At 41.4% G+C, this 20,560-nt stretch overlaps 1 protein-coding gene and 2 long non-coding RNA genes across 6 annotated transcripts in view; 1 reads left to right on the top strand and 2 right to left on the bottom strand.

Annotated features, from left to right (window-relative positions):
* Nucleotides 1-2,084, bottom strand: part of sptlc3 (serine palmitoyltransferase, long chain base subunit 3) — a 37,388-nt gene extending 35,304 nt beyond the window's left edge. The window contains exon 1 of the mRNA XM_020655597.3: nt 1,950-2,084. Within this exon, the coding sequence (XP_020511253.2) occupies nt 1,950-2,051 (102 nt within the window). The 5' untranslated portion in view covers nt 2,052-2,084. The remainder of the gene's footprint in view (nt 1-1,949) is intronic.
* On the top strand, nt 2,007-17,904 carry LOC110000347 (uncharacterized). 4 transcript variants are annotated; one of them, XR_010667033.1, is made up of 5 exons: nt 2,007-2,146; nt 3,694-3,829; nt 13,902-14,053; nt 15,036-15,160; nt 17,450-17,904. It is a non-coding gene; the product is annotated as an uncharacterized lncRNA (long non-coding RNA). The 4 variants fall into 4 exon arrangements; XR_003809774.2 differs by lacking the exon at nt 15,036-15,160; XR_003809773.2 differs by lacking the exon at nt 13,902-14,053.
* Nucleotides 17,905-18,058: 154 nt separating this feature from the next.
* Nucleotides 18,059-19,624, bottom strand: LOC136180345 (uncharacterized). Its single transcript, XR_010667034.1, has 2 exons — nt 19,148-19,624; nt 18,059-18,543 (listed from the first exon to the last, which is right to left on the bottom strand). It is a non-coding gene; the product is annotated as an uncharacterized lncRNA (long non-coding RNA).
* Nucleotides 19,625-20,560: the final 936 nt, after the last annotated feature.

Consider the following 20,560-nt stretch of genomic DNA (forward strand, 5'->3'; position numbering starts at 1 on the left):
TAAATCTAATAAACATATTTCACCAGATAATGTTACACCCTGGACTGGTACTCACTCTTGGAGTCAATCACAGAACTGACATATAGAGACAGACAACCATTCACACTCACATTTAGAGTCGCCAATGAACCTATATATTCTTTTAAATAAAATAGATGAACAAACAAAAAAAAACAACAACAACAAATATATTCAGTCATTTCATTTGTAAGGTCATTTTTTAGAAGGTAATTTTAAATATATCTTTGGCTCAGTAGGATTTAAGTAACATAAAATAGAGTTTAGAGGCGGCCGGATATAAAACGATCACATCCGGAAAAAGCCAGAGATATATGTTTGGTATAATCTTGAACAGCACAAATGATGAACTCTGCATTAATGTGATTCTGTGTCTAACAAAATTCTATATACACAAAAATAGATTTTTAAAGTCATCCCCCAATTTTGTCTGTTTTTTGAATGAATTCAGTCCAGACCTCATTAACTGCACTTTAAGACATTATCATTTAATTTCTACATGTTAAAATGATGAACTGTTAATTATTAACATGACAGTCTGTGCAGAATGTAACCATATTTTATATTTGTTTTTTTACATTTGTACATTTGCAAGAAATGTTTAAGAAATGTTTAATAAAATAAATAAAAGATCATAAAAAGCAGCTACTCTATAAAAACCAATCACGATAATTGGCGCGAATTAGCAGGAAGTTCAGCGCGAGCTCTCTGGCCGGAGAGACACTGTCAAACTTTCTGAGTTATTAATTATTCAGAGAAAATGAAATTTGTCTTCACTCAGTTACTGCAGATATTACTGTTGCTTTCACCTGACCGAACAAACACAAGCAGCTCATGTCAGGTTTACCCTAGCTTAGCATAGCCTAGCTTAGCATAGCTTAGCATAGCCTAGCTTAGCATAGCCTAGCTTAGCATAGCCTAGCTTAGCATAGCTTAGCATAGCCTAGCTTAGCATAGCCTAGCTTAGCATAGCCTAGCTTAGCATAGCCTATCTTAGCTCATGATTTGTTTTACGTCACTTTCGGCCGCCATTTGTTTGTGTTCAGGACTAAAGATTTAATCAAATAAAAATCCATGAAGATTGTGGAAATACCTTTAAACAGCGGTAAGTGTTAACAGTTAGCCTTTTTAACGTTTATCTGTATTTTATCTTTAGTGACGTTTTGATTGGCTGTCAGTGCGGAAGAAGAAGAAGAAGAGTTACGATCAAAGGCTGAATATTAAATATAGAGACAATAGAGGAAACTAATGTTCATACAGCAGGCTGATGAGTATTTAAATAGCATTACAGTAATGGATAAAACGGCGATGCTGCAGTTTTAATCCTACATTAAGTAATAAGGAAATGATTTGATACCGAATAAAAAAAGATAATTCCAGAAACACATGTGAACTTTAGTTAATATAACAGAGTTCAAACAGACCGTTAAACAGGCTGCAACACTCCGCTGGGAGCCAAAGAAAACCTGCTTTTGTAGAGAGCAAGAAAGTCAGGGCGGGGTCGTAAGTGCATTTATTTCTGTTTGCAATGTCCTTTTGTGTGTTTTTAGAGTAACTCACCAACCACTTGTTAACACAACAACAGCCGGTGCAACTATAGAGACCGACAGAGCTGCAGGAGGAGGGAACAGGCTTCATGTAAAACTCAATGTCGTTTACGTGCATTCTGCCCAAGACTGCGTAACTAACTTCTTATAAAGATATATTCAGTCCTGCCGGCTCTAATAAAGCCAACACGACCACCCTGAGAGCGTCCGTGCGTAAGAGTCTGCTTACGTCACTGAGGTGAGGTTTCAGGATGTGAGCCCCCCCCCCCAAACATTATGCTGCTACAGCTGCACAGATTGAAGAGTCGCAGGTGCACACACAGGAGACTGTCGCACTAACTTAATGTTGTAGCCTGAATGAAAGCCAGCCGTAGACACACTCACCTCTCTCTTGTTGTGGTAACCGTTTATCTTGATGCTCTCGTATTTCAGTCCATTGTGGCTCAGGTGTGTCTTTAAGTTTCCGTTCGCCGCAGTTATAGCCATGTTCCTGAAAGCAGCAGCAGCAGCAGCAAGCAGCGACTGTCTCCTCTGACTGTCAGCTGACACAACTCGCTGAGGGCTTTACTCAACTTGGAAAGGTAACTTCCTCTTTCTTGTTGTCGGTTCAGCCTCCTGCGCTGTGTTTACTCCACCTCAGTTTCGACTTGTGTGGAAATGTGACACCTCTCTGTTCCCCTTTAAACTGAAATTAAACTTATAGGCAATCTGGAAAACGTCCACTTTACTAATTTCAACCCTCTATTTTGAGTGTAAAACAGTAATTGTCCTATGAAATGACTTTATTTAAAGGTGTTCTCACATGTAAACAACATAGTAAGAAAATTACAATAAAAAAAACAACAACTGATAGTTAAAAGAAAATCACAGAATAAAAGCTTTTTTAGAAAAATAAAACAAGGGGCTGACTCTGCAGGTCTGGTCTCCTCTGACAGCAAAGACCTGTCCCCCTTTGGTTTTCAGTCTGGACCTTGGAAGAGCCAGCAGAACCTTCAGAGGATCTCAGACTGTGTCCCGGTTCATAAAGGGTTAAAAGACCTTTAAGGAAATAAGTGGTTAATGATGACTGAGTACTATAATTTAGTATTTAATTGATCTAATGCTTTAATAAAAAATAATAGCGCTCTGAGAAGTCAGAAGTCTAGGCAATAACTTAACAAGCTCAAGTTCATTTACTGTTTACCAAGCCCAACCGGCCGATATATCTGTATTGGATTTTCTCTCTCCCTAATATCGGTTTTGGCCCGAAATATAATCTATAAAAATAAGAGTAAGAGCTCATCTTCTTCTTCTTTTGATACAAACATTTAGTAAAAAACATATGAACAACTACAGTTACTTCTGACTGTGTTGACAGTCAAAGCTTGTCAGTTTGAATTAAGAAGGTTAGCATGATTCATTACCTGACTCATAATGCAGCTGCTTTGTCTTCAGATCCGTTATCATTGTTGTGTGATTAAGTATGATTAGTCTTGTGGGAATGTTTTAAAGGTCACATATCCTCCTCCCTTCAACCGGTATAAATAAGTGTCAGAGCTCCTCAAAACATGTGTGTGAAGTTTCTTGTTCTAAATCCACTCTGATCCTGTATTTGATCATGTTATTAACTATTAACTATTAACCCCTCTATTTCAGCTCCTTGTCCTATTGTTTACGGTGAGAAGGCAGACTCAGAGGGCAGAACAAACACCTAGCTGTGGGAGTGTCACCCACCTGGGGGAGGGGCTACTGCCCTTTGTGATGTCATGAAGGGAACATCTCCAAACGGCCTGTTTGAGCACACATTTTCTGAAAAGTGGAGCAGGCAGAAGACGGAGAGGATGGACTTTTCTCATCATTGGAGGGTTTGTAGACGGACTAGAGACACATATAAGGAGGCCATTTCTTGATGAACCATTGCGGATATCACCAGTAAAATCTTTATAATTTGCACATAAACAATGACATCATGTGGAAAAGTTTAAGGGGGGGACGTATGCACGGCGCCTTATGTGATGACATATTGATTTGTTTTGTTAATTTATTGAAGGTTCAAGACATTTTAGTTGGACATGAAGTTGCAAATATTGCTATAATGATGCATATTTTAGACATGTAATGTGTTATTTTTTGTCTCTTTCTGTCACAGAACTTGTCTCCATGCAGTCAGAGGTCATAACTAAAGGATCAGTCTGGTTCCAGGACCCCTCAGCACCCCTCATGACCCCTCGGTGTGGGGCTTGAACTCACTGCCCGCGGTGCTGCACTGCTGTCTAAAAAAAGCTGTAAGTAATAAGAACATTTTATTGACAGCATGCAGCCAAAGAGAGTACACTTCAGGTTCCATCTTAAAGCAGTATTGGGCAACAATCCAGCTTGGTGTAATGATAAACTTTATACGCCCTGCGGCTAGCGGCGCTTTGTTTTTTAAGAGCAGGAAATAGAACTTTTATGTGCAGTTAGCAGTTAGGCGTTTAAAGTTGATCATTGACTTTAGGTGTCATAAATCAGACTCACTGTTTGAGACAGAGGTCAAATTAAATTACCATGTAATTCAGTATATCAGTATCAACATGATTGTGTATGCAGGCTGTTGACGCTTCACTGTCCGCCTGCGTTTTTTGAGATCTCGCCTTCCACACAAACACAGAGAGACGGTTTGTTAGCAAAAGGTCAACGCCCACACATTGGTATGTTGCTGCACTTAGTTTGTGGGTGCACAGTCAATACGGCTATGCAGGGTAGTGTGACAGTGAGTTTAATGAAGGGTTTTTTCTTTCTCTTTACATATTGACATGTTGCTTGTCTGTGTGTGTGTGTGTGTGTGTGTGTGTGTGTGTGTGTGTGTGTGTGTGTGTGTGTGTGTGTGTGTGTGTGTGTGTGTGTGTGTGTGTGTGTGTGTGTGTGTGTGTGTGTGTGTGTGTGTGTGTGTGTGTGTGTGTGTGTGTGGGCGCGTTCACAAACACAACATGAGTCGCACACGGTGTAAGTCTGAATGCTGAGAAGAATTTAGAGTTAGGAATGCAAATACGTGTCTGAACATCAAGCAGTGACATTAAGAAATTCTTTGAATGACGGTGTCTGTTATTCACACTGTAGTTACTTTCTGTTACACTATTCTTCTGCTGTGTTTGGACAGGGAGGCTTTTGCTGCGTTCCATTTACCTCAGAACTCAGAACTGGGAATGATGTCACACCCGAGTTAACTGGGTTCCAGTTAACACTACGTTTCTGTGATGACAACACCTCCACAGAGAGAACTTGCACGATACCATCGGTGTGATTGATTTCATTACACAAAAAGACGACTAAGCTGTGACAGCTTAAACATCCCTGTCGATGCACGTAGCAGCCATATTGGATTTGAACTCGGTCTACTGAAGATTCTCAGAGTATCCGAGTCGGAATTCCGACTTCAGGGTGGCGTTCCTGATGACGTATCAGACCGGCAACTCTGAATTTCCAGCTTCCGCGATCAAATGGAACGCACCATATGTGTTTAAAGAAATGCATTATGGGACATTTTACAGCCTGTCTGATGTAATTTGAGGACTCTTGGTTGGAGACATCTGCTGTCCTCTCCTGACCTACAACAATCAGAAATGGTGCGTTCTCTCTGACGGATGTCCGCTGGTTTTAAATCTTCATTTGAGTTGCAAAGCTGGTCGTCCTTCAGTGACTGCACCTTGTAATGTTTGGGCTGAAAACACTCCGACCCTGTGGGATGATGCGTGTCAGTCGGCATCACTTTCCAGCTGCCCTCACTTCTCGCTAACTGATGAGGGTTGGTGTTGTCTAATAACTCCAGACCTTTGTCAGCGAGGGATGAGGAGAGGGATGCTGGCTGACACTTGCATGTGTGTAAACGAGGAGTGCTGACAGAGGAGAGCTGGGAGATCATGGGTATTGAAGTTTGAGTGAAGTAGAGGGAAAAGGATATATTGGGAATCCGGATTAGTCAGGCTGCATCCGACTGTTACAGAGAGAGTGATTGAACGGAGGGTAGCATGCAGCCATATTAGTAAATTAAAGGTATCCGCTGTGCTCACCTCGTTTAGCTTTGCTCGGAGACCTGAATGGAGCTGTCACAGCGCCTGGCGCCTCCCCGCCTTCACTGCGGGATTGCTTTCTACCAGTGGGACCAGATGTAACCTACATCTGTCAGGCTTCATTAGCCGTGTCAGTCTGGATTGCACTGTTCAATTTGACTTACCACAAATGTTTTGTTTTGCTAATCCTCATTTGGTTTGCACATTTCTGCAATTATGTTTTGCAATCTGAAGTTTTTTAGCTTTGACCTTTGAGTAAAACTTTGTATTGCAGTAAAAATGTGGTTGTGAATTCAACTGGAGTTGATCAGTCTTTAAGGAGGACTCACAAAATAAGGTTTTATCTCTGCAGGGAAATTCTCTATTTTACACTTCAGCAGATCTCACTTGTGTTTTTTCAGCTCAGGCTTCATTTCTTTGCATCCTGTTTGATATCGATGATCGATGTTTGATATCCCTACCAGGATTAATTCAAGCATTTCTCACCCTTTCTTCTTTTCTTTACTTTTAAAGACATTCAGCAGATTCCTTCAAAATAAAATACAGTCTTCTCCTAAAGTGAAGCTGCTCCATCGTCCCTTCTGGGCCTCCATACATGTGTGTTGGTGACTGTGTCTGCAGAGACTCTGTCCTCTACTCCTCTACTTCACCTTTAAGATTATTAGATGCAGTTTTAACCTTTTAAAGATTTTATTTTTGGGGCTTTTTGTGCCTTTATTGGAGAGATAGGGCAGCGAATAGAGTCAGGAACCAGGTAGCAAGAGAGAGGGTAATGACATGCAGGAAAGGAGCCACAGGTCGGATTTAAACCCGGGCCGCCCGCTTCGAGGACTACAGCCTCTGTACATGTGGCGCGCACCCTGACCACTCGGCCAACAGCGCCTCAATATTTTCTTTGTAAGATGTGATGAAGTAAATTATTTAAAAGCCTCCATGAAAGAGATTTCTCTACGTTGAATACAGACGGATGGTGAAATAGTCTATAAGGGGAATAAGCTGCCAGCAGAAGCAGCACACTGTGGGACGTCTCCATCTACAGTTCTTTCATGTGAAAGTCATGTTAAATGGCTTTCCTGATAATGAATACTAATCCATGTTTGATCTTCTTGCATGTTTTTAATAGATTTATATCCACAGTGTTGCTAACCCAGATTCTGAATTTATGATCTAAATTAATTTATTTCAGTGTTTGAATGTTTATTTAATTAAATGCAGGGTTGTAAAACACTTTGTGGAGTGCTCACATAAATATCAGGTTTGTGCAGGGTAAAGCCTACAGGAGATATGGGTTCACCCTCCACCTGGTGGTAGAGTAGGGAAAAGCAGCTCAACCTGCAGTCACACACATCTTCTCCAACCCGTCTGATGTGATCCTCTCAGCGACATGTTTGATTATAAGCAAATACATTTGCATGAGCAGATGTAGGTGCTCCCTGTAAGACTTGTCCTTAGACCTGAACCCATCCAGGAGAAAGTCTTCATTGTTTACAGATGGACTCGTGTTATTAGAGGCCGGATGTAATGCAGAGCTATATTTAAACTCCCCCCAGGGCGCCATTAAATCATGTAATTTCTTCGTCAGGCCTGGTTGACCTCATTTTAATACCCACATCAAGACGGCAGCAAGAAAAAGAAAAAAGAAGAGATGTTGAATTAGGTGTCTACTGTGCAATCAAACATTTACATTTAATATTGGAGCACCGTCTCACTGATGCATGCATGGATGTTAGCAGAGAAAGACGTTGATATTAAATGTTGTGGTTGTTTTGTTTGCTGTCAGGAGGGAGAGCTGAACACGGCTATGTATAGTTCTGCAAGGCGCTGAATATATTTGGACCACAAGAGAAAAGATAAAAGGTTGATGCATAAAATGGCGGCATTGTTGTTCCTTTTCTTTTTTTTTTTCTTCGCTGGGGATAAAAATATGGGATGCGTTTGTCCCTCAGCTAAATATGGAATGAATCTCCGACTGCGTTTCTCTGTTGTATCTCAGGGAGAGAGGGAACACACCGAAACATCACTTTGTATTTGAACCCTATAAAATTCAATTAAGCTTAAGTTATTTAAGCAGATTAAGTTTGTGTTTCACAGCACTGGCTTTTAACGCGGCGGACTGCACACATATCTTCAATTAGTGCAGTATGACAGCAGAAACATAGGCCTGTAAGCTCTTGCAGCTGCAGCACTCCTAACCTTGAGTGGGTGTTCACATCCACAGGGGATGGAAGATTCCCCTGTTTTCTTCTGAAGCGAGCGCGGGAGAGAGAGGGGATGGGGGAGGAGAGGGAAGGGGGGGGGGCAGACTCAGAGACAGATATTTATAGAGAGAGTGGGAGAAAGTGAGATTGTGGCTTGAAAGGTTAAAATAAGAGGGAGCTGCAGAATGACAGAGAGGAAGAGAATGACAAAGTTGATGGGTGGAAAATAAAGATTTAGAAATGATGCTGCAGTCGACGGCAGAGGCGGGAGCTGTAAGTCTGTCTCTCTGAGGGTCAGGTCGCCACTTTATTGTCTGTAGTGACCCTAATTAAGTCCTGCAGAAACTGTGAATGAGTCACTGAAGGGCTGCAGGAAGTAATCTGTTTAGGATGTCCCTCATCCCCTCGCTGTGTCATCCCCTCCTCAGCACTATAAACATGACTTTGCTGTGCTGGTCATGAGAGAATTTTAAACATTTATGTGCTGCAGAAATAATATAGGTAGCTGAGTTTATTAGCATTGGAGTGAAATGAGCTTTGCAGAAGTGTTATAAATGTTGAATAGCTCATTCATAAGTCAGGATGTGAACTGTGAAAGTCTTAATATTTCCATCTGAGTAGAATTATGTCACTAAGCAGACAGCTAAACCACTAAATCACCTTCTGTGAAGCCAAATTTGCTCAAATCTGTCGTCTTTTCTAATCTGACAAGTGAAGAAACCATTTGTTCCAAACGCTGTGGAATCTATCGGCCTTATGGTGTTGAATTTCTGCAAAGGATCCAGAGTCCCAGTGAGCCCCCCCTCCCCCACCCCCACTGTAATTACAGTTTCCTTTCCATCGGGATGGTCCCAAACAGGCCCACTGAGACTCCGCTCTGAATCTCCTTCATGTCGTCAGTCAGGCATCCAGATAGAGGTAGCCGGACAGCCAGGAGAAGGCAGGGCCTCCTGGAAGCGAGCCTCTCTCCAGGGTGGTTGATATATGATCCGACAGGGGCTGATTTTAACGGATGGTCTCTCCTCCCACACCGCGCCGTTCTGAAGTCATTGTCACGCCGGGAAAATGTGTCCGTGAGGATAGATGGGAGTTTGCCGTGTTCAGGATAGGGTGGAGAATATGTTGTCTTGTGGAGACACGGCTGATGAGGTGGTGCAGGCAGCAGCTTTGTTGCTGCAAAAGGAAGACGTTTGTAGGAGCGGGGCTGCAGGGAGAGGATACAAATGAGGATGTGTGGAGGATGTTTCACTTTGCTCTCTCTGAAACACAGACAACCAGCAAGACTTTGGTAACAGACAGGCCTCAAATATTAATCATTTATAAAGTATATAAGGTGTGTATGAAGTGCAAAGGTCTACTATACTATACTATAGATACTGGAAATTTAAACTTGTATGATACGATACCAGTAAAGATCAATCAGAACCCAACATTGGGCAATTTCTTTTTATCTTGAAAAAAAGTTCCAGGCAAACTCCTAAACAATAGCCCCATTCAGGCCACATTTCTAGGCGTGATATTTACGCCTGTGTGACGTTTCGCCTTCAATCTGATAATGTAATGGGGGTATGAATCCCCTCCCCCCCCATGTACTGTCTTCAGAGGTAGTAACAAAGGTGTTACAGAGGCGTGACAGTTTCAGCAGAGCCACTGGGGGAGCGCAGCACTGTGTGTGTATGTGGAGCTCCTGCTGTGCAGTGCTTCCACAGTGCCAACACAATGTGACTCCACAGACTGGGACGGCAATATTACGCCACCTTTGAATCAATATAAATGTACAAAGACGTGATGGCGGCTGAGTCAAAAAGGCAGTCTGAAAAGGTTGATTGACACTCGCTCTAGCGGGGCTGGTTTTGATGCTATCTACTTGAGCAAGTTTTCTATAAAAGCAGGTATCATGCACAACATACAGTTTCATCCATGACTCGTTTGCATGAACAGTACAGCAGCCAAACATGGAGACTGAATAATTCACAGATGACCCCGAGAAAAGGTAAGTTAAGGGAAAACAGGAAGTGGAGGTCTTAAAGCGTCCAACATGTCCATGATCAGTAAGTATGTAGATGCTTCCTTTGTTTCCAGTTTGTTTTAAGTATCAACGGTTCAATGTGGTTTTGATGGAGCAGGCCGATAGATCAGAAGCAGCAGTGGCATACCTTTCATTTGAATGTCTCGAGAACATTCAGCTCTGTGTGCTTTCTTTATTGTTTGAGCATTCTGGATCAGACTGAGATGTAAAACCTTTCTTTGAGCTTTGTTACAGACTGAGAGGAGCTGATGATAAAGGAGCTGATTGTCTTCAGTTTGACATATTGATTTGTTTTTTTAATGTTGTTGTCCAAAACTAAATTAAACTCCTTCACTTAAATCAATGCCGAGCTTTTGAAGCTGAGATGTGATTCCTCAAAGGACGAGCCAGTATATGAGTGTGTACGTGCTACCAAAGTTATGATTCCAACATGAAGATAAGTGAGGCCTTGTGAAATATGGAAAATATGAATCAACGACAGAGAAAACACGGATATTTAATTATGTACGACCATTTAAAGCCATGTTTACCGCCGGTCAGTCCATCAGACAAGTGCAGCCAGTCGTGCTTTGAGCCGCTCTGCTGTGCAATCAAATCTGCATCAGAATGAAAAATAAAAGAGACATTAAAAACGACCGAGAGAGGCGGACAGCTGTGGGGGGTTTTTCTGTTTGATAGCCTGCTTAGTGGAGCACAGTTATATTATGAGAGTATCAATCCACATTACACACACTGCTGTTCCACTCGTTTACAACTCGCTACTCGAATGGGAGTATCACAGCTTCTGTATTTGAAAGTCACATTCAGTGTTTGTTATTCTTCCTCCAGCTTCTTCTGCAGGAGAGGAATGTTTCTCAGCTTCATTATGAGACCTGCAGAGCTGGGACTCGTCGTCTCTGCTCTGCAGGTCGTTTGCTGTTTGTGTGCTGACAGCTTCACTCTCATGCCTCCTTTCTTCCTAAACGTGGGTGCAACAGCGACAGCCGGAGTTTAAGCTTGTAGTCGAGTTGTCATCGTAACATTTGTAGAAAGGAGGCTGCATGAATGTGTTTCAAGCAGGTGGAGTTTTGTGGACCTTAATCAGTCGCTATATAAAAACATGGACGTGGTAACAGTGACGTCACCTATTGCTGTGTGAGGAGGCATTTTGAAGCCCAGTGATGGTGATCGCCATTTTGGAAATGCAATCTCAAACTAAGGCCACGTTTATGTCCTGTGAATGGTTTCAGCCAAAACTGTGACCTTAAGTTGCCCTGTGGCTTTTAGTTTACACGACACAGACTTACAGCTCCGCCTTTGCCGTCATCTACAGCATCATTTCTAAATCTTCATTTTGGATTTGTAGAAAGGAGGCTGGCGCTGCATGAATTTGTTTCAAGAAGGTGGAGATGGGAGGACCTGAATCAGTCACCATATAAAAAGTGGATGTTGTCTCATGTGACGTCACCATTTGGTTTCTGAGGAGGCATTTTGAAGCCCAATGATGGTGATTGCCATTTTGGAAATGCAGTCTCAAACTAAGGCCACGTTTACATGACAATGGTTTCAGCCAAAACTGTAACTTTTAGTTGCGGCTGTTAGTTTACACAACAACAGCATTTTGGGTGCCTTAGGCCCTGTGTCGACCTTTTTTCAAATCTTTAAACTTTTCTCAATGTGTTTAGCGATACAGACCACGACCTGTTTTTTGTACCGGGCTGTAATCATGTTTCATTCTGCTGTCAAAGCTGCCATTTACATGTGGGTGTTAATGGGAGTTCTTGGATAATGGAACCATCCTCAAGTGGACACTCAAGGAACTACAATTTCTATGCACACAATATGAATATGTATAGGAACAGAATAGGTCCATTAGAAAATCTGCTTTGGTTAAAATAAACGTTGTCATTGGCTGAAAACAGGCATGAAATTAAAGACTAAAGTGTGATTTTTTGTTGTTCTTCTCATGTGTGGACTCGCCAGTGTCTGCAGCCGGCTTCCTGCTCAGTTTCCCTCTCTTTGGAGGAGCCCTGGAGTTGAACCGGTCGATAGAGGAAACTCCCTGAGCAAAGAAGGAAGTTAATGGTTCACTTTCACCCAATGAAAGACGGATCAATAAAACAAATGGATGCTTTTAACTCAGTATTTCTAAAATGTCTGGCATATCCTTAAAAAACAAAAGAGCAGATTGTGATAATTCTACAAATGTAAATCAGTTCAAAGTGTTTTCAGTGCAGCATTCATCTCTCTGTGATTACATCATGCCTTGGTGGTTTACAGTGATTTTTATCACAGCTACTGGGGGACAAATTCACACCATGAGGTGATGTTTTTTAAAAGCCTCTGATTTGCTGCTAAAAGCTGAAGTGCTAAAACCTCACTTTTTTATCGACTAATGCCCCGATGTGTGCTCAGGCACGAGAGAATGTATTCCTGCAGAGCGTCTGTTCATGTAACCTTCACGGGGGGATGGACTACGCACTTAGTAAGGGCCCAAGCCCAAAACGCTGTGGAGGCCCTTATGCCAAAGTAAAGTGTCGTCCACAACAGTCAGTGTGTGTGCACCTGTGTGTCTCTTTCAGTACCGTCTGTTTCCACCAGGGGGAGTTTGTAATCCTGCTAGCTACCTTTATGGTAGTGGAGCTCTCAACCTATGTTAGCGTTTATAGTTGTGAAGTACAGACCCACAGCCCTTGAGTCTCTCCGCCCACCCCCTCAGAACAGGCTGTTTCTGTATCTGTACCTTTAAATATGTAAATTAGCTGTGTCTGACCACGCCCCCTCTCTGGAAGGGCTTGGGTGTACTTGGTCTTTCTCTCTCCATGTCCTATTGTTTACGGTGAGAAGGCAGACTCAGAGGGCAGAACAAACACCTAGCTGTGGGAGTGTCACCCACCTGGGGGAGGGGCTACTGCCCTTTGTGATGTCATGAAGGGAAAATCTCCAAACGGCCTGTTTGAGCACACATTTTCTGAAAAGTGGAGCAGGCAGAAGACGGAGAGGTTTGTAGACAGACTAGAGACACATGTTAGAGTTATTAGGAACATTTCTATTTAAACTCAAACATTAATAAGTGTGTTGTTCTCATTTCACAGTGAAGCCTACCTCAATTAACTCCTCGTAAATGTTACATGCCGCATATCTTGCTGCTGCTACATGTAGCACAAAGCTATGAGGACTTGTGTAACATTGATGATAAAGGTTGAAGCTTTCGAGTGCTGACTATTCAGTTCTGATTCTTGGCTGGTATGACCTTATATTTGTTCCTATTTTCATGCCAATAACATGAAGATTTCCTGTGCGTCCTCAGGAGTTTGGAATCCTTTATGATTAGGAACACTTCAATTCATTTGTTAACAAACGCATGAACAGAAAGAGTGTAAAGGAGAAGAAGTGCTGATTTGACTTTGGCATGTGGTGAGTTTTGCACTCTCTTGATTTCAGTGCTCTGAGTCTCAGTCTGCCGTCGTTAAAGTGAAAGAGGACATTGAGAATGATGGCGGCTGGCTGTGACACTGGTGGCGACAGGCCTCTGTGTCTGCAGGGAAGACGGGGGTGGGAGTTGTGTGCATTCAGAGGAAAGATAAAAAGAGAGGCGAGTGACTGACGGGCATGTGTCAACCCTCCTCTTATAGTAAACGCTGAGGGGGAACAAGGGTGGCTCGCTAATTGGGGCGAGACGTAAAAGTCGCTGTCACTCATTATCATCTTCACTGATATGTTTGGAGGCAAAAAGCGAGCAAAGCACGGAGTGGGGGGTGATTAGTCACCGGAGTCGAGGGCGGCCGTATAAAGGATGCACTTCCACTCCGAACATCTTTTCTGGACGCGCCTCTCGTACCCGATAAGATTGGTATCACACCGTGCTGCTAAACACAGCGCCTCATGCTTTAATTATTGAACATCTGTACATTTAATTTGCAAAGCAATTTCAGAGAGCAACCCTGAGAGACCAAGCTGAGATTCTCTTTTAGAATATGACTCCCATAATGACAGCATGGTCGCAGACTGTCATAATGGTCATAATGGAATACAGGTCGAAGCCTTGCAGCATCTATATATATATATATTTCTCTGACCTTCATGTGTCCCCTACTTTCAGTCACTTTCATGCGATGTCCTGAGGGAAATGACGGCGCCGAGACGGAGGCATGCAGCCTCTGGAATCGGGTGTGAAATTAACGGGACACACGTTATTCCAGGGTGCTGCTTAACCAGTGTGAAAAACAGATTGTGACAGCGATAATAAAGGAGGTAATGAAAAGAGGAAGGGTCTCCACTAATGCTGTGTGTGTTTACACACACAACACATAGAAGCTGCACAATAAATTATTTTTAAAACACAGCTTTCAAACGGCTGCAAGGCAAAGTTTCAACAGGTATAATTAAAACTAATTTAGCACATAATTAGGTTAATATGCGACCTAAAAATGTGTGTGCCTTTTTTAAAAAGCTGTTTAATACTTGTAGTTGGCAGTGACTCCACTCAGTGATTCATGCTCTTGAACATAACGATCCAAACAAAGCCGACCAGTTATACGGTGTCATTGGAGCCGCTTTTAAAACCTGCTAATGTCTCATTTCCATAACCATCTAACTGGGAAAACAACCGTAATTATAGAGGCTGGCATTAGCATGAAGTGACACCCCTGAGCTGCCGTCATGCAGCAGGTGGGTAATTGGCCCTGAGCTGTACAGTGGCTGCTCTGTGGGACTGTCCTTGTCTGGTGATGGGGACACGGGGTGCTCCGCAGGGTGGACTTATCAGCTCGCTGCCCTCTGAGCCAGCTGCAGCGTTTCATAATTAACCAAGCGAGACGAGAGGGGTCAGAGAGAGACGACACGCTTTCTGTACTGTAACTAGCTCTGCTGCGGCGCCGCTCGTACAGTAAATGTGTCCCTCCTCTCTGCTTCGCCACGTCTGCTCTGGCTTCTCCATTTTCATTAGACGTACAGTATGCAGATTATTTTCATGGCCAACAGTCTGTTAGTGAGACAGACAGAGTTTTATTAGCGAGGATGAAAGCGGACTCCAGAGGCCGCTCTGGTGTTAATTGAGGTGTAATGTGATTTGTTTTGCCGGCCCTTCAAGCAGCCCGTCCCACTCCATCGAGTCCGATCCCCCGTGATTATTCTCTAATGGCTCATGTGCTTTAAACAACCTGCAACAGCGACTATAAAACGATAAGGTTAATGCTGCAAAGTGAAGAAGCGTTTAAACTGTTTGTCTTTACAGCATCACTGCAGTGTACTTAAGAGGACTGTCCTTAAGAGCAGACTGAACCTCAGAGGCAAAGCCAGGGGAGGCTGACGTGACCTATTCACAGGAAGATGTGCGAGCAGAGACACAACAAACAGAAAGTATGTTTTTATTTATTTAGGATGTCTATCTAGTTATCGCTGCAGTGTCAACTGTTCCTCCTGAGTCTTTGTAGAAGTAAACAGACAGAAAAACAATAGAAAAGAAATTACAAAACCAAAAAATTCAGAAAATTAGCAGAAAAAACTCAAAATATTGAGTCTCATTTATAGTAAAATAGTTATTAACAGTAAGTTAGCTTAGCTTAGCTTAACTTTATCTAACGTAGTGTCATGTGTAACTCAAATTCAGGGGGTGACTTTGTAGTTAAAGAAGAAAATGTAACTCTGACGTAAAGTCCTTTTCTCAAAATGTAATAAATCATAAACGTTTTTATAAATCAGAGTCCTCCTCTCCATCTTCTGAGTCCAAATGCAGTAAATGCTCGAGTCTGACTCAAGACACAGTACACTCGTAACCCAGGAAAAGAAGAATTTACTCTTTTTACTCTTGACATGAAGAAATTAAACCGATCTGATTCAGGGTCAGGCACGATGTGAAAACACCCTTAAAGCGGTATTTCAACAGGCCTGAGTGGACCGGTGGACAGTCCAATCAGATAGCCTCAGCAGGCCAGGTATAAATTTGAACCCTAAAACAGATTTCATTTTATTATTGTACATTTAATTTTCTACTACTATGAGTGATGTGCTTCTCTTCAAAGCTCTAGATTCAGGTAAAGTTAACTCGTCTCTAACTTGTCTCTACTGGTGGGTTTAAGCTGGGAGTAAAATAAGAGGGTTAGTAGTGTTAGGAGAATTACACACACAGAGAGCTTTTGTAGGTCACACTGTAAAAGTTCTTTCTTGGAGTTCATTAAAAGCCTGAAACCATCGTTCACAACCATCCGCTGAACTTAACACCGCTCTTCAGCAATGTGACTGGAGGAGTCATGAGAAGTATTTCATCCTGAATCATATCCCTGCACTGAAGAATTAAATTAGAAAAGTCAACATGCATGTCTCTTTTCAAACCCAATGACACGCTTCCTCATAGAACGCCACCGACATTAATGGTGATCTTTTAATTGAGAAATACGTCTTAACCAAATCATGTATGCCAGCTGTTAACCCTGGGGCAGAGTAACTGTTCATAACAAGAGCTGTTAAACTATTCTGCAGATTATTCAGTCTCTTTTAAACACGCTCGTTGACGTAGAGATATAAAAATGCATATTATTTCATTAAAGGTCACATATTCTCCTCCTCTTCTTCAGTGTAAAGAAGTCTCAGAGCTCCTCAAAACATGTGTGTGAAGTTTCTTGTTCTAAGTGATATAGTAGTGTTATATTTACTGCTTACTCGTGTTGGTATTTATATTTACGGACCTAGCTTGTTTAGCGTTAGCTTGTAAACCAGTCGGCTAACTGTGTAGCTCATTATTTACGGTCAATGGTTTAGAAATGTTTGTTGTTAAGATGTTGTTGTTGAAAATAGTGAGTTTGTGTGATGTTAGAAGCTAAAGGTTCACCTCGGTGGTTAACCACAGACTGTAAATATGGTTATCTGACGTTATGATGAATGTTATACTCCACCTAAATGTGGACATTAAAAAACAAACTTTGTGTAGTAATTATCCGTCAGTAACATAAACTGAACTGAACCTAATGTGCTGTGTAGGTTATAGAGGATGACATTAACGTTACATGGTTGATGTAGTGTCTTAAGATTTGAGCAAACTGTTAACAAATTTAAAAAACTTCACTTTGTAAGAGCATCTGTAACCATTAAGAACTATATTAATAACCATATTAATTTTCACTGAACTCATACACAGAATATAGCTGTAGAAATATAAAATATAAATAACATATGGAATGAAAATAAGATATAAAGCACATAGATATAAAGTATAAGAAATAGTTTGAAGAATACGGCCATGTACTGAGCTCATGTTAATAATAAATGAGTTACTGTATGTTCTGTACTAAAGCACAGAGAGTTGGGACCTGTTAATGATTTAAATAATTCAGGTTATATTTGTTTCATGTTAAGATGAAGTACTATCCACAATAAACTGCTCAATTTTTCCTCAAAATCTGAGATCATTTGATGTGGAATATCATTGTGTGAGTGAGAGAGCTGAAAACAGCATGATTACAATAATGTTTATCTTCTTAACTTTGAATAGATGTTGATTACCTGAATACTGGACCTTTGTTGTCTGGGTAGTACACTGTTGAATTTATAAATGTGTTCTTACACACAGATGAATACAGAAAAATAGATGAGAACAAACAAAATGATTTAATGAATAACTGACATTTTCTCTCTTTCTTTGTCATCCTGAAGACCTCTCACTAAAAGTCCATGTTCTCCTGGATCCATGTCACATGCTCGAGCTTCTTCTGAATGACTTTTCAACAGTCGAAGTTCTGCTGAGAGAAGATGATCAGCAGATAGGACAGCAGTACATGAAGGAGCTCCACAGGCTTCAGGAGGAGGAGGAGGGTTTGCACCTTGGAAGACTGTATTCATGCTGTTCAAATAAAACTAGATCTCCTCCAAACAACTTGCAATCAAAGCATTTTCTTCCCATTTTAAAACCCTTTGTCCAGTTTAGATGGGAGAAGTTGATATTATGTGATATTGATCTGGGAAGACTACATTTCTAAATCATTTTTAACTGTTTTTATTCACAAGTTATTGATCTTATTTACTCTCCATGTATCTTGATTTAAGAATGGGGCTGTGTTTAAGGGCATATTTTTGCAATGACTCTGTTCCATCCCACTTTCAGAAATGAACTACATTAGTATTTGGTAAAAAAAAATGTCGAAAGAATAAGAAGTTGTGTAAAAGTAGACTTCCTTCCCTAAGCTATTGAGTTGAGCATTAATGCACATTTTAGTCTTGTCATTTCAAATCTGAAATGTATCCTCATAAGTAGACATAAAGGAGTGCATTTATATAGAAATATTTATTTAATCTGAAAAACAACATTAAAAAAAGTCTGTTTTTACAGCAGAGATGAACATGTTTACAGCTTGGTACAAAACAAACAAATAGGTGTGATTAGCTCATGTCTGGATGGACACACACTGTACGGGGGGGGAGGTGAATGTTTTGATGACTCATCAGTTTTGATTTGATGAAGGATAAGAGTTATTCACAATAAGGCGTGTAGCTGACCTGATTGACAGGTGGGCGCGGTGTAACGGTTTGTCAGGAGGTTTAAAACCCGCCTCAGCTCTCAGCCTGTGGGTGACATCACTCAGGCCATCCGGGGGAGACCTCCCTCACAGCGAGCTGTTGAAGAGAAGCAACTGAAGTCCACCCCAGAAGAACCAACAAATACAGATGTTGTTGAGGCTCAGGTTTCTTCCTCTGTCTCTGCAGCTCTCTGGGCACCTCGATGGACCAGTCACCAATAATCCACACTGTGTCTATAAGAGAAATACAAAGGTGTTCAATTAATGCCTCAGACAAGACAAAATGTACAGTTAACTACATGTGACAGCTCAGGCTGTTTTTTTGTTATTAACCACATCTGCAGGAATAATATTGAACAGGGTAGCTGCAACTCATCATAATAGATGCCAGTCTTAAACAGTATTTTTTCTAATACTTAAAGTTTTTGGTGTGAAGCTGACACTGTCCACAGACTCCATGACTTCACAGGTTCAATAGAAAACAAATGTCTTATAATAAATACTAAATAATTATTTTTCAGTTGTCATGTTCACCTCATCGCTGTTGACATCAGTAAATATAAAACACAGACATTCCTCTTTTTGTCAGAACAGTAACATGAACTGTATGCTTTGTAATATTGATTTCTTCTGGATGTCTCATATTTATTTACAGTTTATGAATAAAACTTTGTTAATGTATTTCTCTGCTAACACTGACAAAGTCTAACTGCTCTGACAAATAACTAATAACCATAGTTGTATATTTAAAAAAGTGTAGTTTTAAGACTTTAATTAAATATTTGGTTGAATATAATTAGTTTTAACTGTGTTGTAGAAAAGTTAAACGTTAACTTACTGTTTATACGACGAGCAGGAATAGTTGATGATAGCAGCCTAGCCGTTAGTTATGCTGTCAAGTGGACTGCTAACGTCGAGCTGGATGGGCGGAGTTAAGTCCCGCCGGTCCCGCCTTACTGCTGTTGCTAGGTTGATCCGAAGTTAGGTTGAGACTGCAAATCCAATATGGATGCGGCCGTCGATTGGACTCATTTTCTGCCTATGTAACAGACGGGTCAGGGTTCGTCCAGTAATATTTACAGTCTATGCTACCGACACATTTTACAGAAACATATTCAGATGATAGATTAGACATTCTTCTCTCTGCGTTAAAAGAAGATATATATTTATATATTTGTTGTGTTTTGGATGAACTGCCCCTTTAAGGGTTCAGTCAGTTACAGCTTTACTCAGAGACACAGCTGTTGGACTTGAGTCTTATATTCCACTGTGTCACTTTATTTATCTTAAGTGTATTTGGGAGCAGGAACATGCAACACTGGGATTTTCTTTTTCTATTATGGAAGGATTGGGCTACCAGGTGCACGTCTGTGGGGAATGTATTTATTTATTATAGGCGGGCGTGCTGATGCGAGGGAGCTATACCCGACTAAACCGATCATTCTTGAGTGACCTTTCTGCAGCGGTGCCACTGCACTGCACTTCATGAATGTTTAATGGCAGGGCTGGCTGTTTTAGGGCCCTGCCAGGCTGGGTTTGCAGCCTGACAGGAACACACTAACTCAAAGGTGGGGTGGAGGTTAAAAACAGTGGGTGCTACAAACAAAGGACGCCAGGCACAACCTCTGACGAGTAAACAGCCCTCAGAGCCACAGAAAGCAGGTGAGCATCGGACGACGGAGGAATGCAATTATGTACAGACACACACTTAATCTCCCACTGTTTCTTTGTCCCACTCACACATTTAAATCCTGCTCCCTAAATAAGATCATTCTTTGTTCATTACATCTCAGAGGTCATCTCTCTGTGGAAACCAACCGCAGGTGTCTCTGTAAATAGAACGTCAAACCAAGACTGCACAATGTTTTACTACTACTACTTTTACAACTGCTACAGATGACAGATTTCTTTGTTCCTTTTTTCAGACAACATGAGTTATTAATTTCTATCAGGACCTAAAGACAATTTCAATCAAAATCTGAAAAAAGGATCTGGAGGAAATTAACAACCCTGACATTAATGGCTTTACAAGGCTGTGTTGCTTTATTTACAAGTTACAGTTCACTTATCGGACACTTTTATCCAAAGCAACATACATCAGAGAGTAAGTACAACACAAATCCATTCATACACCGCCACCGAAGTAGCGGGAGCAATGCGGAGTTAAGTGTCTTGCCCAAGGACACATCCAACACGTTGCCCAGCTGGGGATTGAACCCTCAATCTTCCAGTTGAAAGGTGATGACTCTAC

This window comes from Labrus bergylta, chromosome 10 (assembly GCF_963930695.1).
Source record: "Labrus bergylta chromosome 10, fLabBer1.1, whole genome shotgun sequence".
Lineage (NCBI taxonomy): Eukaryota > Metazoa > Chordata > Actinopteri > Labriformes > Labridae > Labrus > Labrus bergylta.